At 40.9% G+C, this 26208-nt stretch overlaps 2 protein-coding genes across 2 annotated transcripts; one reads left to right on the plus strand and one right to left on the minus strand.

Moving 5' to 3' along the window:
- The first annotated feature begins 9 nt into the window (after nucleotides 1-9).
- Nucleotides 10-7770, plus strand: PPID (peptidylprolyl isomerase D). Its single transcript, XM_081021733.1, has 10 exons — nucleotides 10-200; nucleotides 1994-2134; nucleotides 2981-3087; nucleotides 3752-3940; nucleotides 4296-4418; nucleotides 5200-5306; nucleotides 5469-5610; nucleotides 6654-6740; nucleotides 6831-6873; nucleotides 7274-7770. Exons 1-10 carry the CDS (start codon nucleotides 116-118, stop codon nucleotides 7360-7362), a joined length of 1113 nt encoding a protein of 370 aa, XP_080877859.1. The 5' UTR covers nucleotides 10-115; the 3' UTR covers nucleotides 7363-7770.
- On the minus strand, nucleotides 7759-25659 carry ETFDH (electron transfer flavoprotein dehydrogenase). Its single transcript, XM_081021714.1, has 13 exons — nucleotides 25246-25659; nucleotides 21126-21269; nucleotides 20193-20422; nucleotides 19640-19721; nucleotides 18859-18977; nucleotides 18049-18126; nucleotides 16390-16536; nucleotides 14693-14833; nucleotides 13531-13674; nucleotides 10914-11082; nucleotides 9424-9606; nucleotides 8590-8811; nucleotides 7759-8387 (listed from the first exon to the last, which is right to left on the minus strand). Exons 1-13 carry the CDS (start codon nucleotides 25277-25279, stop codon nucleotides 8224-8226), a joined length of 1857 nt encoding a protein of 618 aa, XP_080877840.1. The 5' UTR covers nucleotides 25280-25659; the 3' UTR covers nucleotides 7759-8223.
- Nucleotides 25660-26208: the final 549 nt, after the last annotated feature.

The raw sequence follows: 26208 nt of genomic DNA on the forward strand, positions 1-26208 counted from the left end.
CGCCTCATTTGAAGCAGGAAGGCGGAGCCTCCACTGCAGGCCGCAGCGGAAGGCCGAGCCGCAGAGGAGGCGGCGGCGTGAGGCAACAGCAGCAGCAGCAGCAGCAGCAGCCGGCATGTCTCACGAGTCTCCTCTCTGCAAGCCCTCCAGCCCGAGCAACCCCCGGGTGTTTCTCGATGTGGACGTTGGGGGAGAACGAGGTGCGGGCGGGGAGAGGCGAAATGGCAGAGAGGTCGTGGGGGGGGGGGCGGGGAGGAGAAGAGGCGGCGGAAAGCGCGCGCGGAAGGTTCCCCGGCGGCGGGAAGGGCGCGAGGGGCCTGAGGGGCAGGAGGGAGGGAGAGAGTGTCCGGCCTAGCCGAGGCCCCTTCAGTGGCCGGCAAGCAGGTGGTCGGAGGACCGTGTGCTGCTGCCGCCGCCGCTGTCCAATGTTCTGCAAGCTCTGCCTTAGCCAACAGGGCGGGCAGCGGGAGGAAGCGGCGCTGCCCCCGGATCTTTTGTATCGTTTCCCCCTCGCCCGAGTGGGAATTCTCCCTCAGGCCGCCGCCGCTGCACGGAGAGCAGCGCACCCGTAGCGCGCGGCGTATATATAAAATATTGGGGAAGCGGGTTGGCGGAGACGGGACCACTTAAGGACCCTTCCCCCGCTTTCCCCATAATTAAAAAACAAATAAACCCAAATTAGAATAAATCCCGCGAAGTCCCTCACTGCACAAACAAGACTAGAGAAAAAACGTACTGCCCCATCCTGCTTTATATGTTAAATATAAAATAAGTTTTTTTAAAAAATCCCCTCAGAACAAGCGATTCCCTCATCAGCAACCTGGAGTGGTATGTTCGAGGAAAAGCTTTTACCACTTTGTCGCGTGTATTTGTGTAAACCTTGACTCTCCAGATTTAAAGAATGCTAGGGCAGGCTAGAAAATTCCAGAACTAATTTCTTTTTCCTGGCTTGAACTACAGAAATATTGTAAAAAATATATATATCGCCTTCTAGTGTTATATATCGGTTCATTTCGCCCAATAACATGCCCGCACAGATTCTGATTTTGAGGAAAGGGTCACATAACAGCTCTTGTGAGTGGAAAGCCTGAGGTCAGGATAATTTAATAGAGAACCATAGAATTGTAGAGTTGGAAGGGACCATGAGGGTCATCTACTCCAACCCCCTGCACTGCAGGAATCTTTAGCCCAACTTGGCACTCAAACCCACAACCCTGAGATTAAGAGTCTCATGCTCTATCACTTGATCTGTCCCAGATGTGAATGATCTGAATGCCAACATTGCTTCCCTTCTATTAAATTTCCCTTTTGGTGTGTGATTTTTGTTTACCTCTTTCCGTGCAAAGTAAGAGTTTCCCCATCACATTGAGGTTGGAGCTCCCTAAAATGCAGTGCTTGGGCAGAGGCAGAATTGAATTAATTCATAACATGGCATGTAACAGCTATATCAGGTTTCAGAAACAAGGCATGGCCTCAAATTAATGGCAGCAATCAAGAATCAGTGTTCCCATTCTGACCAGAAGTACTTTGGAATGGAAAAAGCTGGTCTTTAAAAAAACGCACTGTATAATCTTCAATGCACTTGTCAAGGCAAAACAAATGGCCTAAGGCAGACTATCAAATTTGTGTTGATTAGGATTTTTCTAACCGTATGCATACAGACTAGTAACACCACCAACAAGCGGCACCCAAGGTGAACAATGGGCCTCTCCCATGTTATTAATAGTGGCACTGAGTCAAGTGCATGGGTGCCAGATAAGATAAATTTGAGCTTTACCTAGGTTGTCACTGGAATTGCTCAATCTTGGCATAGTAACTAGAGTGCTTCATTGACTCGTGGAAAGCCTGTGTTCAAGTCGCTTTATAGCCGTGAAGTTATTTGGGTTTTGTGAAAATACAGTAGGTGAGTTAATGGTACGCTACATGAATGTACATGGAGGAATGCAGGATGCTGGTATGATAAAATAAAACTTTGGACCTCTTTTCATTCCAGCTGGCCGAATCGTATTAGAATTGTTTGCAGATGTTGTACCTAAAACTGCTGAAAACTTTCGTGCATTGTGTACTGGAGAAAAGGGTATTGGACCAGCCACTGGAAAGCCTCTTCATTACAAAGGATGCCCCTTCCATAGAAGTAAGTTTGTTTTGTTTTTGTTTCCTTGGGTTAGCTGAAAGGAAGATTATACTTGTTTTAAATCCTTTCCTTTATTTTGGTGTCCTACTCTTCTGTTTAAACTAAAACTTCCATGGTGAAGTATAATTTATAAATGAAACAATAAATAACCACAAAACAGACAAAAAATACAACATAAAAAAGCATCAGCATTAAACCAGCGAACTGAAGCTGAATCCTGACAATAAGTAGGCACTGTTGGTGGGTGGGCCCAGTTCTTTGCTCTGTTGTGGATGAAGTTGCGCTCCCTCTAAAGAAACAGGTTTGTTGTCTGCGGGTGCTCCTTGATCCCGCTCTGTCATTGGGTGCCTAAGTGGCAAGAAGTTATTTTTCCAGTTACATTTGGTTATCCAACTACAGCCACTGCTGGACCAAGATAGCCTTGCCATCATCTTGCTTGCTCTGATAACATCCTGTTTAACATCTTACACAAGTGTTGCTTATTGTGTGGGGATGTGGGATGGGGTCTTCTTGGTGGTTATACTAGTATGCAGAACTCCCTGTACTCAAGAAATGTACCATATTTACTCAAGTCTAATGCACCATCAAGTCTAATGCGCACCTCAGTTTTCAGAATCTTGAAACTAAAATAAGTATTTGCTGGTGAATATAAATGTGCTATTGAATCTAATGTGCACCTTAATTTTTGCAACATAATTTGGCCAAAAATGGTGAGCATTAGATTCGAGAAAATATGGTATGTTCACTTAAGCTTATAGATTTATAATTTATGCATTACATGAAATAGGACTTTGGAATGTTGTCCAACCTAATGTTAGCTTTCATCTTTCTGTGTTCAAATTGTAGTTATCAAGAAATTTATGATCCAGGGCGGAGACTTCTCACATCAAAATGGAACAGGTGGAGAAAGCATATATGGTGAAAAATTTGATGATGAAAACTTCCATTACAAGGTAATGGCTTAATAATTAAAATTGTCACTTGATAGAATTATGAATGTTTTTCATTTTTACCATAAGGAAATGTGACTTTGCCTTAAAAAAAAGTTTTATTAAAGCTTTTTTTGTGTAACAAACAAGCAAATAAACAAATAAAATTACATATAGTGTCTCCACTTTCAATTCATAGAGTCTTTTTCACAATTCATTTCAAGTAATTATCTGTATAAGGTCAACTCTAGCTGAAGTATATTTAAATATAGCTAACATTTAACAAGTATCTCATTTGAGGGAAATGTTTCAGACTCCTACTTAGTATGAATTCTTGAGATCTAATATAAAAGCTGTTAAATGTGAATAAGATACTTCAAATTAAATTCTGCACATTATCTTAAATATCTTATTTAACTTTATTATTAAGTTCGTTGAGTGTCTGGGTTATTTATTACCCCCAGTTTAATAATTTCCTTTGGACAGGCACCAGCCTTGCTTGGCATTGTATCTGCTTCAGGAACAGCTTCTCTGCCTTTTGGCTAAGATCATGTGAAAACATTCACTACGTTAATTAAGATACCGCAAGCCATTTTCCTTGTAACCTTTTGTCTTGTTAGCAGGATGTCTCTGATTCTTCATTCATGAATTATTCTAATCAGAATTACACTGGTATCTTTTTATATAGCACGATCAGCCAGGTTTGCTCAGCATGGCAAATTCAGGATGCAACACTAATGGCTCCCAGTTCTTTATCACAACTGTGCCAACTCCTCATCTTGATGGGAAACACGTCGTCTTTGGCCAGGTGATCAAAGGCATGGGTGTTGTAAAGCTACTAGAAAATGTTGAAGTAAAGGAGGAAGAACCTGCTAAGGTAAGCTTCGACAGCTTTAGAAGAAATCCTTTTTCAGTATTATAAATGAGTCAAGTTTTATTTTGGAAGTGTGAAAAACAGCTGAACTATAAAAGGAAGCCCTGCTGATTTCAGATGGCTACTGAATGGTAAACCAAAGGTGTGCATACAAACTTGGGTGGTAGGTTGTTGGCTGAATTTGGCTGGGACTTGTGGCAAAATCTCTTCTCTTGTAACAGTTACACGTATTTAGTAATTCCCATTATTTAACTGGCATTCTAGCAAATTGTATGATATTCAGTGGTTTCTGAAAATTCAGAGTAAGCTGTCTTTCGCAGGTAAAGTTGCCTTTCATGTACTCTTATTATTTTTACAGTTATGCATCATCGCAGAGTGTGGTGAACTGAAAGAAGGGGATAACTGGGGACTTGCTCCTATGGATGGTTCTGGAGATACTCACACAGATTTTCCTGAAGATTCTGATGTGGATTTAAAAGATGTAAGTATCTCTTCTCATTGAGAAAAGATGTTAGTGATGCAGTGGGAGTTGTAAGGAAACAGAAAATGAACCTCTCTTACCAAAAACAGAGTAGCATTTATTAAGACAGCACAAGGTTGTTGTGAGGGTCAAATGGGGAAAGGGAGAAAAATGTATGCCACTCTGAACTCCTTGGAGGAAAGGTGAGATTTAAATGTAATAAAAGAAGCGAGGCTGCTGAAGATCTGGCTCAGGCACCACCGATCAGCAATGGCTGCAAAACCATGTGCAAGATGCTTTGCAAGCTCCAGTTGACCATTGGGTCTTGCAGAGCGCTGTGGGCAGGTTTTCACAAGGCCTGATGTTCAGCTGACTCATAGGCAAGGGAGTAAAAAATATCAGTGTACTGCCTGCAGACAGCACGCATAGCAAAGGGTGCATTGGTCATACAACAAAATACTAATGGGCTCCTGTATCAGGAAAGAATACTACAGAACAAAAGCCACACTTCATCTCAACTCATTCAGAATTTAAGTGCCAAATGAGTTTAATCCAAGCTCTTCACTAGGCAGAGTCTATATAATCTTCTAATACGCCAACTGAATAAAAATACAATATAGTAAAGTGTTTTTCTGACCTATGACAAAGTAATGTGTCATTACATAGTCGGTTGTAAATCCTGTCGCACTGAGGTTTTACCCAGATTCTAAACTTGCAGGCCTTCTCATAAAAAAATCAGGAAAATGTTTTTGCAAATTACAGAATGATACCATCTCTCTCTCTCTCTCTCTGTTTTTGGTAGATTCACCAGGTTGTGTCTATAGCTGAAGATGTAAAAAATATAGGTAACACTTTCTTCAAATCCCAAAACTGGGCAATGGCAGTCAAGAAATACAGCAAGTCTTTAAGGTAATGAAATTGGGGATTCGAAACTAACATGGTCCAGATATTCTGGGACTGATCAGAAGCATAAATAGGCCATCCCCCCCCCCTTTATCTGCTTTAGCTAGTGTTGCAAGTTAGACATGTGGTAATACAATAATGCAAATTCTGTCATTTTATTTTGTACAGGTATATTGAAGCTTCTAAAGCTATAGTAGACAAGGAAGATTTAGCAAAGTTGAATGCTGTAGCATTGAGCTGCTACCTAAACATTGCTGCTTGCAGACTGAAACTGTTGGAGTGGCAAGATGCAATTGAAAACTGTACTAAGGTATATTGCTTATATTTTGGCTCAGAAAAATTGATAAAGTAGAATCCAACAAACAATTTATGACACAATTTTATTTAAAACGATATGCATAGCAAAGCATTCTTAATTCTTATCTGTCCAGTTTCTGGATTCATTGCATTAGGTCAGCATTGATGAAAATTTTAAAGCTAATAACCTGCCATTTCTTGTTTGGCCCTCAAATAGCATTTCCCCCTTATCTCCCTTTTTGTCCTACACAATAAATTCTGTTGAGGCATTTTTCAAGCCCAATTTAGTGTTCCACAACTCTGTCGTATTTAAATGCTCTTGCCATATGCCTTGATCCATTCATGTTTAGCATCTGCATGTTGGGATGTATTGCTTGGGCCATTGATCAGTAACACACATATAGGCCAACACATGTCTTAAGAGATATAAACATAATGAATAGGGGAAGCCAGCAAAATTTTTGCAGACCTACATTGTGTTATATGTACCTACATATACCCCAAGAAAATCAATAGGAGCCCTCTTCTGTGTGTCCTCACAAGCTGAGATTCAGTATGTGGCTATAAGAAGAAACTGCTTTAGTGCAGCTTGATTGAATTCTTGGTAATTTCGTGATTAAAATATTTTGGTACTTAATAGCCATTGATCTCTAGGTGATGTAAATTGGTTATCAGAGTAGCCACAAGGTGTCGGTATACTGTCCAGATCTTTTTCAGTCTTATTTCATACTGATTGTTCAGCATGGTTCAGCAGCTACTTAAATGGATAGATACCAGAATGTCCACAAAAGACTGTGTAGAGGAAAACAAACAGCCATTTATGTTTTCTATTACTTGGGCACACAGGAAGGTTTTGTTGCTTATCAGATTAGCGACTTGAATTAGGCTGATAAGGAGAACTAGCTTTTGCGTGAAAGAAACCTAGGAAGGAGTTGCATCATTTGTTTCCTTGCTAAAAACTTCTCGCGAGATGCTGCTGCTCAAATTATTGCAGTAGCTGGTTTTGCTTACTGAATCTTAAGAAATATCAGAAATACTGTTCTTATTATTTTGCAGGCTCTGGCCATAGATCCTACAAACACCAAAGCACTTTACAGAAGGGCTCAAGCTTGGGAAGGAACAAAAGATTATGATCAGGCATTGGTATGTAATTACAAGTACTTGGTTTGACATACAATGTTAAAATAAGATATACATAAACATATTGCTTACTTCTTTTCTTTTTCTTTAAAGGCTGAGCTTCAGAAGGCTCAAGGCATAGCACCTCAAGACAAAGGTAAAGTGCCATTCTGCTTAGTACCATTGACTAGGTTGCCTTTTGAATAAGCTGCACTAGTTTCACCGCAGACTGAAAACATTTTTTTGCTACTTGAGCCAGTATATGTATCCCATTGAGGGTGGGGAGAAAAGTAAGGGAAGAGGGTGTTATGTACTCTGAAATGAACATGCATGACTTTTAAGTTACACAGGCTTTTAAGTTACACAAGCTGTATTCACACTATTTTCTCTCCTGCGTTTTGACTAGCTTATTCTTAAATCAACCCTCTCTTGGGGAAAATGAATTTTTGGAATGGGAATTTGTATTCTAAATAGGTTACTTTTGGAGAAAGGTGTGAAAGTTCTGCAAAAGCATAAAACAGCAATTTTAACCACTTTTTGTTTGTTTACTTCCACAGCTATCCAAATGGAAGTACAAAAAGTTAAGCAGAAGATAAAGAATGAGAAAGAAAAAGAGAAGGCAGCTTATGCAAAGATGTTTGCTTAAGTCAAGATAGTTTCTCCTCCTTAACTTGTGCACTGATAAAGGCAGGATTAGTATGAGTAGCAGTGACAGTGTGTTATTGACTGTCACTAATACTGATGCTGTTTCACATGTTTACATCTTGGCTTTTCTTAAGGTTGCATATAATTTCAAACATCTTTCATTATTAAGTTAAATGGTAAGGCACTTAACAGTAGTAGTATTTTAACCTAAAAAGTGTATGAAAAACTACTTCGTAAAACTTCAGAACGATCGAGTGCAAAGAATTTGAACAAAGTTTGGTTACATACCAGAGGCTTAAATTCAACAAGCTATTTCCATCCCTTTTATCCCTCACTTGTAACTCTCATTACTGAAGATTCAAATGCTGTTAGAATGGTGTTGAAGAAATAAACTGAATTTGTAATCATATAGGGAAAACATTCTTTATTACTTGAACAAAATCAAGTTAGAGCAAACAACCCCTAGCCAGCAGTGCTCTGTACCTCGTGTTACATATGATTGATGTCTGACTAATCTTTACAATCAAAATCCACTGAAGTTTAGCCTTCAGCTTTCATATATTTTACTCTGGGTCCCATCCATTATTAGTGTTCAGGTCTAGAGAGGTTGGGCAAATCAGACCAGATTGTACTCAAACTGTTCTTGTTCCACTTTGATAGACCAAGGCTTATTTGAGTGTACTTTCCTATTGCATCTGAACACGCAGACAGTTGCATTTACTGCTTCAGGTACTACCAAGTTCAGCATTCAATAGAATGCTAACCTCACAGAGGACCATTGATAGCAGCTCTTAAGAAAAATGTGGCAAACTCAAAGTTGTATGGTTCTGCAGCTAGGGTGTTCTTTTAGTTTTGATCAAGACTACATTCCATTATAAGCTGGTCCACCTCCACCTTCAGGTACAACCCAGTTAATATTTTGGCTGGGATCTTTAATATCACATGTCTTGCAATGGACACAGTTCTGAGCATTTATCTGTAACCGCAATCCATCTCCAGTTTCCACAGGAACATATTCATAAACTCCTGTAAAAAGGAAAATTGAATTTAGTGGAAGAAGTAACCTAATTCTAAAAGTACAGTAGAATTCAGCCAGAAAACGCCCCCATCAAAAACCAAGGGGTCAAGCTGATGAGTGAAGTTATGGTACGTAGGAGAACAAAAAGGGGAGGAATGGGAAAAAACAAACAAACTTGCAATTCCACACACTACAGATTGTGCTAGGTACCTGCAGGGCAGAATCGTTGCTCAGGTCCATCGTATATAGCTAAGTTATGATTGACAGGAACACTATCATCTTTCAGAGTCAAATGAGCTGGCTGGTCATGTTCGTGATTCGTGCCACTCAGAGCCACTGATGAAAGCAAGTCAAAACTGATTTTTCCATCAGGTTTAGGGTATTCAATAGGTGTGCAGTCTTTGGCTGGCTTTAGCCGCTTTGCATCTGTCCCTAAAATATCAGCAGAGGGAAAAACTTAAATATAAGCAAAACTTAAATTATATTGGTTTCACCATACTCTAGTAAAGGAGCATATCAGTACCATCTTCTAAGTAACTTTGCTTCTCTGAAGGAAATGTCTCTACTGCTGTGATGTGTTCCAGAACTGGAAAGGGGGTGGTGGTGAATGTAAAGTAGGCATGGTCTCCCCCCCCCTTTTTTAAAGGACATATCTTGAGGGGTAAAAAAAATCCTGTAGGCATGGTATCACAGAAGGGCACTCAGGAGTGGTCAATAACTTAAAAAAAATAATGACAAATTTTGGGGGATCCTGAGAGCCTTAAAGAACTTGGGGGAGTCATATAAATGATGCAAGGTATCCACCCCTTTTCTATGGTGTTGGCCTGTTTGTGGAAAAGATCTCAACAGGAAAGAGTGAGCCTCCTTGCACAATAGTTACACTTCCTCTCCTTCCCTCTGCAGTCTGTTCCTAGTGAATCCCCCAAATCAACAGAGCACTGGACTGTCCAACAGATTTAGGGGCATGGTGGTCTGAAAAGGAAAGGAGAGAAGAAGGGAAAGTCTCATGGCTGCTGCCCAGATGCTGTTAATTTAGAAACCTACCTGGATGCTTTAGGGTCCAAGGTTCCATTCCTCTTAGTATCCAGTAAAATATGCCTGTGTAAATCATTCCACCATACACACCCAAGGGTCCATGGCATGAAGGACGGATATTCCTGACTGCATAGAGTTCTTTCCATACCCAGGATTTTTTCAGATTGTCTTCATATTCAGGCACATCAAGTCCTAGAAACAAGGGGCTGTTTATTAAATGTTTAGAAAGTCAGTAGCATCTTACAGTTCCACTTCCAAGGAGATAACTAGTGCTACTGATAAGAGCCAGGCTTTCTATATTTTGCAACAAAGCAGTAGTTTACATTTGAGAAAATATAAATCGCTCGGGAGAGCCATACTTCAATAATTTTATATCTGAATGGATACTGAAAAAGCAGAGTGGAAGACAACTTGGAATACGGTACGTATATATCATTGTTTACTCTTTGAGTTTAATACTAATAAGACCAAAAATTAACATGTTTGAAGGCTGTTGAAGGATAGTAACATTTGTTTCTATTTAAAAGTAGTAAAATTATACACTACAGAATTATAACAGAGGTTGCAATTCTGTGCACACTTGAGGGTAAGCCTAATTGAATTCAGTGGGATCCACCTTTGACTAAATGCACAGGATTGCATGGCACATGTTTAACAGCTAAACATGGGCATTTTCCCATGTACAAGGTGCCAACTTTTTAAAAAAGTGAATCTGCATTTAAAATGAAGAAAACAACACCTTGCATTTAAGATGAAAACAAGTGATTTTAGACAGCAACTTTAGTGGAAATACTATTAAAAAAAAAAAGTTGAAAAGAAATGCAAATACACATCATATAAATTTTCAGCCTGTAATTTCCAATGTAAACTTCAGATTAATCTCACCCAGTGTCATTTGATACTTGAAGGGTGTGACATGCCATAGCAGAGACTCAATTGTCAGGACTAGGCCAGGTGTTATAATTAGGCTCCACTCGTAAATTCCTTCCATTATATCTGCAATATGGTGATGAGACTTTAGGGCAGGCTTGTATTGTACTGGTCCATTATCCACAGGTGATAAAGAAATGGACACAGGTGAGTCAGTAGGGTGGAGACTTTTCTTTTGAATGGTGTTTTTCACGCTTCCAAGGTCTGTGCCAGCGGCTTTTTTTTTGTATCCCACTGTTTTGCCTGGGGAAACCCTCTGTTTACCACTGAATCAGAACAAATGGCAATCTGCAGAAAAGCCTATTGCTGTTTCCCCAGGGAAAGTGTCAGGACAAAAAAAAAAAAAAAAAAAAAAAGACCTGGAAAATGCAGACCTGTCTGAAAAGTGTTGTGTAAAAGGAAGTCTGCAAAAGGAATACCCTGAGTGTATGCTATTGTGGGCTTTCTACAAAGCTGTTTTAGGTCAATACACCAGTGACAATTAGCTTGGCTTAAAGAACTCCTTGATATTTAGAACTGTCATTGATCAGAAAGCATCAGTGATAAATGTTCATATCATGCCATCTTACCCAGTGTTTTTGATTGGAGATTCTCATTCGTTAGTTGGTTGAAAATGGCTTCCGAAGCCAGCATACCACTTTTCATTGCAGTGTGTGTGCCTTTAATCTTAGGAACATTCATGAAACCTGGACTACAGCCAATAAGGAGTCCACCAGGAAAAGTGAGTTTAGGTATGGACTGCGGAGATAATAATTTATTTATTAACTATTCATGCAAAGTAAGAAAGATTGCTTTTTTGAATCAAGCAGTCACATTTTAAGTTTGATTGCATTAAGCAGATTAAAGCATACACTTTTACAGCATGCTTGCATTCTCTTCTGCATATCCCAAGCCATTATGTCTACATTGGAGGCTAGAACCATCTATATATTGAGGCATAATCTATTCGGCCTGAAGATTCATCATGCACTGTTTTTCAGACTTACTATTCCTCATTCTTTCTGAAATTTTTCAAAGCCTACTAGACCTATATCCTTCTACCTTAAACTAGAAGGTTCAGCTGCTTGTCTCCAATTTCCCAGCACTACTTCAACCTTTACATCAGTATCTACTCATCTCTCCATTTCTTTTTAAAAATTTGATCCCACCCTCAGAGATACAAATCTGGATTACTCCAAGCAGGTATATCTCATAACATCATATTTCCAGTTATGTGGTAACATCAATTACAGTATATATTCATACCAGCCAAAAAATTCATAATGTGAGGCTGTCCCAACCTTTTGCCTTCTCCTATGTGCATAATAAAAGGGTACCAGCCTCCTGCAAATGTGCCTTTTGTTTTCATCCCCTTTGCTGATTTTGTTTTATTTGTTAGCTTGTCTGTCGAAACTAGTTGTCAGATTTTTCTTGTACCATGAAGTCAGTGTTGCACCCTCCAGAAGTTTCCCATATGTAGCTATCACTAGTCTTGCTGGTAACAATCATTGTTATAAAGCAGATCAGTATTATCTCCCAAATAAAGGTTAAGCAATACCAACGCTTTATCTCTTCCTTTTCAGTCTGATGCAACTGGAGCTACTCCAGTAAAACATTTGCCATTCTAAACTCCATTAGCATTACAATCCACTCCACAAGGAAGCCAGGAGCGTTGTTTCAGGGTTGCTGTTTTTAAAAGGCCAGCCCAGACACTCAAAACTACACTGCTTCTGCTTCCCTCTTGCAGTGATTTAAAGAACACCGTCTTCAAATAAATTAACTTTGAACCAGGGAAACCTTTAGCTCAAACAAGGCATTAAAGTGCAAATGCAGTGGTCCAGAAAAATAGTCATAAAATGGGAATACCTATAAAAAGAGAACAAAGAACACTACCCACAGAGGCAAATTTTGTCTCTTTCTGTTATCTACATAGTTCCTGAATATGATATCAATAAAGAAGATGGATTCTAAGTGTTGTATTTTAACTCCATAGCACTAAGAATTGACATCTATGAACCTCAACCTTTTAAAGAAGCTACTGAACTTTTCAACTGCTACATCAAGAGACAGGAACTCCTGACATCCAAGTATCTGAGAGGCATTATAAATAAGAGCCAGCATCATTCATGGAGTACTTCTAATCCATTTTTACACCCCTGCTAGATTTCTACAGTCAACTAGTATACCCGAAAGGTGAAAAGGGTTTGGTTATTGTAGCCACTAGTATTTTTCTAGATACAGCTGCATCAAATAATTCAGAACATCTGTCCTCTCTGGGTGTATTCGACAGATTTAGTAGAGCATGCTTTAGACCTATGGATACAGATTAAAAAGATTGGTCTCTGGAATACTGCAGCAGTTGTAAAACTAGCAGGTTTTAGTACAGAAAAGTAAACTTAAGCATTACCTACAATGCAGGTAAACCTTGAATTGGAACAGCCACACAACTAGTGTTACAGATGCACAGAGACTCCGGCTTAGCCCTTCATAAAATCTATGGAGCTCTTTGGATCAGAAGTAGGGTTCTACTGCCGTTTTCTGTTGAACATGTTTCAATTGGGCTTAAATGCAGAAACCTTGCCAATTCAATGTCTCACCAAGCCACACCAGATGTATGTTTAATTACAGGAATATAGAATTCACAACCAAGATATAAATTATTTGTGAAAATTTATATAGTTATGCTGCAAGTTATCACTCCAGGATGAGGCCTGCTAATCTTACCCATGGATGAGATTGTGGTGCAACATTTCCCGGGACAGTTTGTAATATCTCTTATTTTGACATTTAAAGAGGACAACCAGAGACATTTATTAACTGTTCAACAACAGTCCAACTAGAGCGTTTTGTTTTCACTAATGCTGCTGTATTTAACTGATAGGTTAGATCAAACCAACAAAAATATATTACAGGTCAATAGGGTAGCTAGCAAAGTTTAATAAAAGTGCTTTTAAAAATCTCAGATGCAAGGAGGCTCACTCCTTCCTGACTCTTGCAGGAGGATGCCTGCTGTGACAAGTCTGTCCATCACCTAGAAACAAAGCAGTTGCCCCCACAGAACTAGTGTTTTTCTCAAATACAAATTTAGTCAAGCAACTAAATTCATGATTAAGACTGCTTCTATCAGATGGCAGCTTTAAAAAAACCAAAACAAAACACTACAACTGAGACATTTGAGGAAATAACCTTGTATTACTAAAACATCACCTGGAAGCCACCTTCATTAAGAGCTCGGGCACCATAGGCGATTCTCTTTCCACCTTCTAAAGTAGGCTGTACAGTTGGATGGTGCTTCCACCTCTGAAATTCCTTAAATGGGTTCAAGTAAGGATTTTGATAATCCAAACCAACCTATAAGACATAATGCGAAAACACTTACTTTTTAAAAAAAAAAAAAAACCTGTAGGCTATTACTAATAGGGCATACAATAGGGCATACTAATAGGGCATACAAAGCTTCAAACACACACCTCATTACCTGTAGTGGTTCTAGGGGTTGCTCGTGCGTAAGCTGGTGCAAACACCTGGCTGGGTTGCCTGAGTGAACCTTTTCTGTCCGGACAGCCACTCACCCGTGGCTGTCTCAATTGCTGGCAGAATCCGTCAGTGGGCGTTTCTTAAACTTCTTCCAGCAAAGAAGCTCTTTGACGCCTAGTCTCCTCCTACTCTCTCTGCGCGAAAGCCTTCTGCGCAAGGAGGGCGTAGGCAGCGGAGGACCCCTACTCTCCCCGCTGGTCCCCGGCAAGGAGTCATGGGACTGCCTCGCTGCTTCCCCCATCTGCCCCCCTTCTCCACTGGTGCTACGCTGATTCCCTTCCCCAGAAGATGGGCTGCCTCTCCCAATCCCGGGACGCTCTCTGGAATCCCTCTGGGTTTTGCTCTCTCCCTCTGGCACTGATGGCAGTTCCCTGACATTACCCAATTATGCTATATATCGCTGGATATATTTAGCTTACTTTGAATTTCAGTGTTACAAGAAGTAATTCTGTCCCTATGAAATGTATGGCCATGCAGCTCTTTTGTGTGAATAAGTGATTCAAGAATTCTGTATACAGGCATAATAGCTCATATACATATTCTTCCCCTGAGAAAAGCTCCAATTTGAAAAGAATGTTGCCATGTACCAAACCTCACACATCAGGGAGAAGTGTTTTCAAGGTAGTAGTTCTTGAACCCTGCTAACCTTGTAGAAGTTGAGCACTGACAATCTTCCGTACTGAACATCATAAGTAAAAGTTAAAAAGATATGATGTATGCAAGCAACACTAATATTAGAATTCTATATCTCAGTGCCATCCATGAACAGACTTACGTCAGAAGCAAAAAATGTTCAAAAAGTTTAGTTTCACTGCAAGTACAAAATACTTACCACAAACCCCAAAGCTACTAGTGGTTCACCCTCATCTAGATGATAAAGAAATGATCCTCCGTATGTATGTCTGTCCAAAGGCCAGCCAACAGTGTGTTCCACTCTTCCTGCTTTCCATTTCTTTTCATCAATAAGCCACAGCTAGAAACAGGGAAAATCCAGGCAATGCAGTTCAGCAAAGACGTTACTAGACTTTAAACCAAAGTGAAACTGCTATGTGTAACTTTCCATACTACACAATTGGACTCAGTGCTGAAAGCAAATATAATAGAAGTCTTCATCTTTGAAACCTTCACATTCAATCTATAACCTATTGGCTTGAGTGAATGAGCTGTCAAATAATGCTGCAGTGGCAGGTCTTTGTAAGTGGGGAAAAAATGGGGGGAAAATATAATTTATTTTCACTTATGACCCCCCTGCCTGACACAACTGTTTGTTTGTTTGTTTATAATCCATATATATATATATATATATATATATATATATATATACACACACGGCAGTTTTACAACATAAGAGAATAAAAACAACAAAAGTATCCATAAGGACATCAATAAATACTCATTGGTTAAAAAGTAAAATTCATATTATAAAGACCTGTATAAATAGTTTTCAAAAGTCATTTGAAATAAACCTCTACTGAGTTTCACAGGACAGGTCCTGCCTCACGAAAAGGCTCAACCCAACCTTGGGAGTGTGGGAAATCCACTCCCATTGGTAGTCTCACTTCTTTTAAAACATACCGATTGCTTACAATGAATTTTCTAAATCTGAAGCAGAAAAGTTTTTCTTCACTTAAGTCCCAAATCATGCCCACACCTATTAAAAACAGTTTTCAGTGAAGAGGTTTAAGACAGTGATCAGCAGTGTAGAACAGGTAACTCAGGAGCAATTACCTGGATTAATATTCATGTTCTATCTTTGGTATGCTTTCTTTTTAAGCTTCTATATTTAAAAGTGAACATAGCATAACCTGATCCACAGGCACACTTGCATTAGAACCATTTAAAGCACTGCTAATAATATGCCTTTTCTAGAATGGCTCGGGATGGATGGAACTACTGCCATGAACGACAGGACCAGTTTATGTAGCCAACACTATTTTGGAAACTAGAGTTTTTAGCCATCGTTCCAAACACAAGATAGCTTGCAACAGTGAAATAAAACAGCCATAATACAGAGATGGGGCCAGGAGCCCTGTAATACCTGGAAAATCTTTCCAACTTGGCTGTGCCTTGGGTCTCCCTTTAATTCAGGGACAAAGACAATTAGCCATAAAGGCTAAATGTTAACCTTAAAAAGAAACATTGAGACACTTCACTTGTGCATTGTTTACAAGCCAGAACTATTTAACATATGAAATCTGTTTGTCCTAAAATTAAAAGCTTGCATGAATAAGAATGCTATGAATAAAATTGGAATACAGTGACTTCTTCTACCAAAGAAAGCCACAATTAGTTATTGCAAGGTGGGGAAAGTGGCTGTAGTAATCCTTTAGATCTAGAACTAACAAACTAAAGAACAGATCAAGGTACTACACAGTAAGCATTAGCTAACAGTAAGATTAGCTAACCTTTCATACCATTTCTATTCTGAAAAGGCCTTAAAATGTACCCTGAGACAATGTCAAATACGCTTGTGTTGTGGGATTCAGAGAGCAAACCTTGGATTGTAACCGATCAATAATACAGCGATACCTCCTTAAGCCCAATGCCGTAAGTCTGGGGTTGGCAGTTCTGTCTTAGATTGTATTTGTTGTATAACTGCTTTGCAAGATGTCCGTGACAACCTTCTGCAAACACAGTGATTTTGGCATGCAGCTCCAAGCCTCTTTCAAACGTAGCCTGCCACAGAAGATAATAAATACCATCATTACACACATAATACATATTTGAAAGTGAAGTCTGTTTGGCGAGATACGCTGCAAGCAGTTGTGTAACATGTTTTCATTATGCCATGTTGCAGAGAATTTTCCAAGCACCTGCTTTGAATGCAGAGATCCCAGCTTCAATCACCAGCATCTTGAGGGAGGGCTGGGACAGAGCTCTGTCCGAAATACTGCCCCTCCAAGCCTCTCTATCTAACCTTTAGGGTTCTCCTCGGGCCATGCCCCTCACTGGTGGTGCTCCATGCCCTGCTTAAATCCTTTTGCCTGGCAGAAATATGTCCTTGAACTGTGACAATGTCTACTGCTTGCCTGGATAGGGAAGGGTGTGTGTTAGCTCTCTTGCCTCTAAGCTCTACCCATCACTGGCACCTGGACCCTAGGAAGTTCCCGATGAGGGAATACAGACTCTGGTTCTGCTTTAAACATTAGAAAGGAAAACTGGTAGGAAAGATTGTAAATCAGCAGTTCTTTTCCTACTTATGTTAGAGCCAATTTAAACTTTGTGCAGCCAGCTTATGCTTGCTTTGTCCACACTGGTATGTATGTATGCTGCGTATACAGTGGTACCTCGGGTTAAGTACTTAATTCGTTCCGGAGGTCCGTTCTTAACCTGAAACTGTTCTTAACCTGAAGCACCACTTTAACTAATGGGGCCGCCTGCTGCAGCCACGCCGCCGGAGCACAATTTCTGTTCTCATCCTGAAGCAAAGTTCTTAACCTGAAGCACTATTTTTGGGTTAGCAGAGTCTGTAACCTGAAGCGTATGTTGTACTAAAATGTTAAAGGGTGATGCTCATTCCCAGCACTTAGTAAGACGTAGGGGACACAGTTCAAGTGACCTGCAGCATATTTACTTCATTCTGTCTGAGACGTACAATTACAAACACCACTATAATCGTAGGAAGCACACTTGGAGCAAACAGTATAAACTGACCCTTGATGCCAGGCTGATAATGAGTTTCCCCCCCACTATTTCCTTGCATGTTCTATTAGTCACCTCTGTTTTAAGTTCATCTACTCAGAACTTTAAGGAATATACTGAAGTGTTTTATTTTTTCTTCATTATATGTAGAGTGGAAAAGCGTTGTTTTCAGTCCCTTATAAGTATTTGTAACCTCTCTGCTTCTTTCTCTGCATGGTTTTAAATCTACTGGCTCCGTCGGTGCAAGTCTTGCTGCAGAATGCCTCGTCCCATAGTCACATGTCCTTCAAAATGCTGTTTAAAAAGTGTCTTCCATTATACAAGCTCTGTGGCAATAATACAATAATGCCTGTGCTCGTCTCAACCCTGGAACTTTGAGCCATATTTTTCGGGTATACAACCTTTGTGTTTACTTAAATGCCTAAATTAAGCTGCAAGTTCAACACCATCTTCTTACATATAACAGCAGTTTTACAATATCCATTTTTATGAGGAGCCATCCAAGTGAAAAGCATGATGTCAATAAAAAAGTAAAGGAGCATTTACCTTGGGTGCCCCATCCTTTTGGATGCCAACATCATTTGTGGCAATCCCTTTCACACTGCCATCTTCATGGAAAAGAACCTATGGGAAGGAAATCAAATAAAGATCTGTTATTTCAACATTCTTAACATGAAGCTGCAAGCAGAGTTGTGCAATTTTATTGTTTGTACAGCACCTAGTTGTAGTCGCCCGGTAAATATTTTTATTATTATTAATTAAATTTGTATACCAGCCTTCATCCAAAGATCATAGGGCTGTTCACAACATTAAAAGCACAAAAGAACACAAAATACATAATGAAAAAGTTGAATAACCCTCCTCCCACAAACATAGTTAAAAGGCCATAGACTGTTAATCAGCCCTGGTTATAGAGAAACCTTTTTGCTTGGCATCTAAAGATATGTAATGAAAGCACCAGGCGAGCCTCCCTGGGGAGAGCATTCCACAAATGGGGAGCCACTGCAGGAAAGGCCCATTCTAGTACAGTATCTGCATGGAATATCCCGGAAGTTTTCAAAAACCTAAGGATGCAAATTAGATGCAGCAAGATGCACCTGTCCTGCACCTGAGCTTGTCAAAAGGCATAAAGATGGCCTCTGTAGGAGACAGCCTGCTGGATTAGACAGAACTTTGTTCTGCTCAGGAGGGCTCTTACGGTCTTACATAATTCTGCAAACAATATAGTGTAGTGATTATTTGTGTTAACTGAATGCATTCATTCTAATAGGTGAAAACCTATCTTAGGTGTCATATGAAAGTTTGACAAATCTCGTACATGCACACAAACATGAATGGCGACAGCTCTGCCATTACCTCAGCTGCAGCATAGCCTGGGTAGACTTCAACACCAAGCGCTTCTGCTTGTTCACCCAGCCAGCTCACAAAATGCCCTAGACGAACTATGTAATTCCCATGATTAGTCATTGGAAGGCCTAGTTAAAAGGATGAAACACACCACAATTCATTTCACGAAACAGTAAAACACTAAGACTAGTTCAAAGTTACAATTCTACCATACACATCAGCTTACTAGCACAGTGAAGTAACAGTTTATGACTTAATTAACTCAGCCCTGTGCTCACAAATCTTACCGCTGCACAAAACATGTTCCTAGCCTGCTTGCTGTACTTATGTTTCAGTAAACATAAAGTCTCAAAGTCTCTCATAGTTTACAAAACATTTTTCTCAGGTTCAGTGCAGGAGATTCTTAATTGCCTCAGACACCAAATCAACTGACTTACAAGCTTGTCCTCAACACAACTTATAAACTACAGTGCACGTACTGGAACAAAGTGATGTGACATATCTTCACTATAAAGCAGTGGTAGCTAACCTGCGGCCCTCCAGAAGTTACTGAACTCCCATCAGGTCCAACCAGCATAGCCAGTTGTCAGGGATGAATGGGAGCTCCATTCCAGCAACATTTGGAGGGCCACAGGTTAACCACTCCAATTGCAGAGGCACTATGTAAGTTGGTTCAAGTTGTAAATTTAATACTTTTAAGCAAAAGAATAGCTCATACAAGCACTTTATACCTCAGCTCAAAACAAAAGATTTACACATAGAGGTTTTTCATCTTCATCGATAACTGTACCTGGAAGAATAGGAACTGGGATTCTAGAGTTCTTTGTTAATATTCCAAATTTGTCTTCTGTTACAGAGGTATGCAGTGGAGCCTAAGAGAAATGAAATAAAAATAAGTAGAAATATTTTACAAAACTTCCAACCCCCTTAATAAGACATTTGAATATCATTAGCATTATAGATTCACATAAAATTGGAGCAGACATACTTATGAGTTTCAAGGATGGTAATAGATGTCAGATTAAGCACAAATAAGAAAAGAATGAAGTGCAAGAAAGGTACTTGTATTCTACTGCAGGTTCTGATCATTAAAGGCAGCAAGCTAAAGGATTTAACAGATAAAGGTATTTGGCAGAATTTTATTTATTCTTTGGCAAAAGATACTTTACCAAATATCTTTATAATGCTCATTATTTTCCCGGATACTTTCCATTTCATAGCATTCAGAGGAAACATATTATATATAACTATTTTAGCAATTTCCCTTAAAATCACTAGCATGCATTCTAAACAGAATTAAGCTACAACTGAAAAAAGTTGTAGTACAGACGTTAAGCTCTTACCCCGCGTTCTTTCCAATCTGGGAAAAGTTCGTTTAAGGCACGTGGCTCAAGGCAAGCTCCAGAAAGTGTATGCGCACCAATCTGAGCAGCTTTCTCCACAAGGCACACGCGGATCTCTTTGCCGTGTTCGCTAGCTAACTGCTTGAGTCGGATAGCTGCAGCGAGTCCTGCAGGGCCTGCTCCAACTACAACAACATCCGCTTCTTCTGCAAATCTTTCCATGCTTATCCCTTTAACAAAGAGCCATATACCGGAAAGTCAAATGGAGGCTAGACCCTTGCTGTCAAAATCAGCTGTCCCTCCCCTTCTTGAAGTCTGATCTTGCAGCCTCAAGTGAAGAAAAAAAAGTGTTGGGTCAAGACTAAAAAAAATAAAATAAAAAATGGAATAGAACTTATAGGTATCTTTCAACTGTGGGTTTGCTAGGATGCACTTCAATGACCTTTTACTGACACTGTCCCACATCACAGCTAGACGGCCACTTGAAGCTCTTCCCGGGATGTGGCTGCTGCAGTCACATGCTGACAGCTTCTGGGAGCCGCAGCTGAAAGCTGAGTGCATGGTGGGGACCAGAGTAGGACAAACTACACCAAAAGGAGCACCATGTGTCCCCCACCAAAGGTACTACCCCTTCCCTAACACCCATACACCCTAAAGTAATACACAACACTAAAGTAATAAACAATTGCAAAGTTAATTGTTAAATATAATTACAAATACAGATACAGATTTACAGGGTTTCCCACAAAAATATATAGCTGCCCATGTGCTATCTTCTATCTATCTAAGTGTCCTTTAAAGGGGGGGGGGACTACCATTGCTGTTTGTTGATCAGTAATTGACTCTTCGTCACCACAGGTGACTAGGCAAATAGCTATTTACAAGCCTGGTTATGCTACAAAAATGAATTGTACTTAAAAGTTTGTCACTTACCTTCCCACCGGTTGTCTTTGTCCCGGGGGTGGATAGTATAGTGGGTGGTGATACGTGGCACAGTGGAAGAAGCCCATCGTGCTGCGCACAAAGGCAGGTGACAATCTTTTCCTGCTGACCTCAAGGCATACAAACAACGATGTGCTGTTGCAAAGAAATAGAACAGTTTTGAGCATTCAATTTTTGTTGCAGCTCTGTAACTCGGACAACAAAGACACAAATATTCTGCTACTATATTAGGATCGTTTATTTGTACACTGTATGATTTACATAAATACCATACCATTTAAAGAAGCAGTCTTAGATGTAACAGTTACATTAATGTTGCATCCCATATCAGTTCCAGATCCTAGGTTTCCCCCGTCTCCATTTAGTTGTCTAGTGCAGTGTTAAAAAGTTGATCATCAAAGATAAGCCACGCATCGCCGCAGATCTCAGTGATGCCTTACAGTAGAGGTTTTCAACCTTTTTGAGTCCACAGCACCCTTGACCAACTACATTCTTTCTGCAGCACCTCTGTGTGGCTCAGGAGCCCATTTATATCTCTCCTTGCCTGCATAGCTGGCAGCCTCTCACCCTTTTTCAAACACCCTTCCTTGTGGAGTGCTCCCTCCTCCCCTCTCTCCTTGGGAGCCTTCCAGGCAGCCACTGCTGCAGCCCCTGGTCTCTGAGCTGCCCCGCTCCCTGCCTCAAAGAGAAGTGCCTCCTCACTGTGCCCCATAGGGGCCTAGGACCCGTCCATTCGTTCCCAACAGCAAGGGTTGGTGGACTGGCCGCCGGCTGGGCTCCCTCGCCCACTTGCTTGCTTACTCTGAGGTCACCTCAGCTCCTGGCAACCAACACCCCCAGAGGCAGAGATGTGAGAGGGCATCAGAGGAGACGGGCAAGGAAAGGGGGAAAGAGGGAAAGAGGCTAGTGTTCCACAACACCCCTGACCACCATTTCAAAGCACCCCAGGGTGCCACAGCACATTGGTTAAAAACCATGGCTGCACAGCTTTCCCACACCTCTGAATATCTGCTATAATCTAAATGTTACAAATCTGTGTGGAGCACAGCCACAATCGACTTAAGTGATTAGCATATATAAAATACAATGAGCTTTAAAAGGGTCTACAACCAAAAAACTCAAAATTGATTTAATGTTCACAAATGAACTCAACAGATGACTTACCTATATGCATGTGTGTGTGTGTGTGTGTGTGTGTGCACGCACGGGCGCGGGCGCGCGCGCGCGCGCACACACACACACACACACACACACCACACACACACAAAATTTCATAGTGCATGGGTAAGTTCTATACCAACACACACTTCTACGTAAGCAGCAGACAGCTCGCCATGAATTCTTCTGATTTTGTCTTTTCCATTTTGGCAACTTACCCGACGGCTAAAATTTTGACCAAGTAACTACTGTTCTGGCTTGCTAGCAACCTAGATCTTTGCAATTTGGGTGTCTATTCAGATATGACTGTTACAATACAAGGCCAGAACCAAAAGCTAGGCCATGCAATGAAATTAAAAGGGGATTTAGACAGAAACTCTCTGGAGTTGCAGAGCAGGAAGTGACTGTTCCTAAATGAGAGGTGTGGACATTTGTATCCCGGGCTACTAGAGAACTGAGCAAGCAACTCCTGCCACTGTAATCAACAGCATGACATAACAAAAGAGTTGGGCTGCTACTTATACAAGGTCATGTTTGACTATAGATGAATCCAATCTAGTTGTTCAGCAGGGAATTTTCAAACTTACTTTTTAGGAGGCCCTCACACAACATTATCATCCTGCTCTTTCCCTGTTGTACTTCCATCTTTTTTAATTCAACAGAGTCTGACTTTTCCCAGAGAACAGATGAGTAGCATAATCATCACCAGTGTAGACGTTATTGGTGCTACTCTTCTATCCTTTCAAAATGACAGGACTTTGACATGCACACCACCATGGTGGGTAAGTGAATCAGCTCAGTACACATTCATAATAACTACAGCAGGGGCACCATTTTATCACTCCATATTTTTGCACTACAATGCTTTTCAAACTATGTTTTAAATACAACTAAATTGAAGGCTTTACAGTGCTTAACCTATTAATTCAACAAAGTTATTTTTTAAAAAACATTCCTTTCTTGTTATTAACAATAGCCACTTTACTAAAATAGCATTTACGTGAACTGGCCTTTCCCAATTTTCTACCCACTGCAGCTATGTCACATCCACTTGTGTAGGCAGAACATAGCAGGAAGAACATACAGAATAAGTGCAACATTCCCAGCAGTGTGGAAAATCAATTGCACTTGTAGTATACAGTAAAAGAGCATTGCTTATTAACACTAGGAGCCACCTGTCTGAAAGCAGGCTATATGGACTATCTGGCAATGTGTGACAGCAGTCAGTCCCTTGATAATATATACTTAAACAATTCATCAACCCCCCCATGCTACAATAATAATAATAATAATAATAAAAATAAAATTATTATTTATTCTTTATACCCCATCCATCTGGCTGGGTTTCCCCAGCCACTCTGGGCAGCTTCCAACAAAATATTAAAATACAATAGTCTGTTAAACATCAAAAGCTTCCCTAAACAGGGCTGCCTTCAGATGTCTTCTAAAAGTCTGGTACTGTAGTTGTTTTTCTCTTTGACATCTGGTGGGAGGGTGTTCCACAGGGCGGGTGCCACTACCAAAAAGGCCCTCTGCCTGGTTCCCTGTAACTTGGCTTCTCGCAGTGAGGGAACCATCAGAAGGCCCTTGGCACTGGACCTCAGTGTCCGGGCAGAACGATGGGGGTGGAGATGCTCCTTCAGGTATACTGGACTGAGGCCATTTAGGCTTTCTACTTCATAAAAGACTTCTAGGTAAAACATACAATTATTTGCACTTAACATTATTAGTATGTAAAGGAGAACCAAGCTATTCTACTTCTGCCCTACTTTTCTTATGCTTGCCAATTGCAGCAAGCTATTATCATTGCTATATTACCGCATGATGGAAAAATCCAGATGACCATTCATCACTGGTGCCTAAAGAACTGATAGTGATAGGTTTCTGAAGGTGGTAGGAAGCCGGTTTTCCCTCATCTCATGTGCTCTACGTGGCTGACCACCACATCCTCTTACTCCTTAACCAGCAGCAACCACTCATTGGAGTAAGATCTTTCAAGTCAGAGGCTATGATTTTCAGGTGGACTTCTACCAGGTAGAGGTGAAAGAAAAGTGGAGGAAACGGAGACCAAAAAACACCAGCAAGAACATTTCAAGCCTCCATTTCTGTCTTTCCAAGCTGGTTCTTAAGATTCTTGCAAAGGATTCATAACAATCACTGCCGAGACATAAGCGGGGCATTTTTAAAGAGTCTCCCTTCCACAAAAGGACTGGTCTCTGTCCAAACAAGATCTGTTTTGTAAGAGATCCTACAGGTGACCTTTACCCTGATTTTACTTCTGGCCAGCAGGGGGAGATGAAAGAGGAGAAATACCCAGGGTCAGCTCTGAAAGAAATAAATATCTGGTGTGGGTCAGCAATCCCACGTGTAAGGCGACTTCTTTCTTGTAGCTTTGTTGTCAACCCCATTCTGTTGACCTCTGTTTGCGGATACTAAGGTCACGGCCTTGCCTTTTCCTAGGCTTGACAGGTGGGGTTCAAAACCAAAACCCGACAACACCTCTGACTCACAGAGCTGCTCCGTGCACATTTACACTGTTGGACACTCCCCCTTCCCTTACACAGAGAGACACAAATCAACACAGCATTGCTACTTAATCCCCTGACAGCTGCCATCGAGCCTAAGCACATTTCGTCAGGGGCCAAGGAGCAAGGCGTGTCTAGAATCAATCTGAGGGGGACAACGCTCACCCAGAGAAAAGCCACTGCTTTCATTTTCCACTTCCCACTTCTAACGGTGGGAGCCATGACTTACACCAGGATTGAATGCACAGTTATTCCTATTGTGCTGGACATGCATGCACAAGAGCACTGACCCTGAATCAATGCTCTTCGTGAAAGAAAGAGATGGCTTATCGATAAACAAAACACAAGCGTGCAAAAAATTATGGCGATTCAGGGCGAAACTTACTCGCCACGGCACGTCCGGAAAGCAGGATTTAAATGCACTTTACCTTGACGGGAAACTTTGCAAGCAGGAAGCAGCATGGCGCTTAGCGAGAAGGCTCCTGGCAATCCAAAGGAGTGGGTGGGCGACCAGTCTTTTTTTGGGGGGGGGGGTCCTCCCACAGACGCTCCCCTATGTCTCCCTCGCTTGCTATGCAGAGTCTCACGGGGATCTTACAGCTCGGCCCCCATGCTCCTCCGGGTTCTCAAGCAGCTGCAGAAGCCACGAGCAGAATTCGCTGGCGTCGAAGTTAACTGGCGCAGGCAGGACACACGTTGGGAAATGGGCGCGACCTCCCAGAGTGACATCCCATTAACAAACAAACTTAAAAAACAAACAAACTATAATTCCCAGGATGCCCCGCAGGAAAGGGCTGCGCCATATTCACGAGTCTGTCCGCCGGATTTGAGGGCGACGGGAGTGGCGAAATGCACGTCGGGAAAAGTAGTTCCGGGCTGCCACTTTGTTTCATGACGAGTTCGTAGAGAAAAGAGGGAAGAGTGACACGCGATTGCAGTTCTTGTTGACTTCCGGTTCAAAATATTTTGATTGATTGATTGGTTGGTTGGTTGATTAATATATCGCCCTGTATCTGAGGGTCTCAGGGCGGTTCACAAAATACATAATAAAAATTAAAACAACAACCCAATAGCCCTCCCAAAAGTAATAAATTTTAAAAGGGCATAGGTATTGAACTGCTTTCCCGCGTTATCCTCCTAGCAGTCACGCATATACAAATGCACTGACCACACGCTTGCACCTATGGGATATCATAGTCAATAGCGACTTTTTTTTTCTTTTTTCTTTTGCCCAGTTAGCCCTGCTCTGGGTCACTTCTACATTTTCTTTTCTCTATGGAGTCAAGGGTGAGGTAACCGAGAGTGATCGGCGGATGTTGAACCCCTTACGTCAGTGACAGGCAACGGTGACAGGTTCCTTGAGGCGAGCCCTTATTTCTATTTTTGTAGGC

Source organism: Podarcis pityusensis, assembly GCF_964106645.2.
Source record: "Podarcis pityusensis genome assembly, chromosome: 9".
NCBI classification, from domain to species: Eukaryota; Metazoa; Chordata; class Lepidosauria; order Squamata; family Lacertidae; genus Podarcis; species Podarcis pityusensis.

Coding starts and splice junctions, on each gene's coding strand:
- PPID (XM_081021733.1), top strand. CDS start 116: ATGTCTCACGAGTCTCCTCTCTGCAAGCCCTCCAGCCCGAGCAACCCC. Junction 6,741..6,830: donor AAGATTATGATCAGGCATTG/GTATGTAATTAC, acceptor TTTTCTTTAAAG/GCTGAGCTTCAGAAGGCTCA. Junction 6,874..7,273: donor CATAGCACCTCAAGACAAAG/GTAAAGTGCCAT, acceptor TTACTTCCACAG/CTATCCAAATGGAAGTACAA.
- ETFDH (XM_081021714.1), bottom strand. CDS start 25,279: ATGCTGCTTCCTGCTTGCAAAGTTTCCCGTCAAG. Junction 21,270..25,245: donor TTGCAAAGTTTCCCGTCAAG/GTAAAGTGCATT, acceptor TCTTTGCAACAG/CACATCGTTGTTTGTATGCC. Junction 8,812..9,423: donor TTGGACCCTAAAGCATCCAG/GTAGGTTTCTAA, acceptor CTGATATTTTAG/GGACAGATGCAAAGCGGCTA.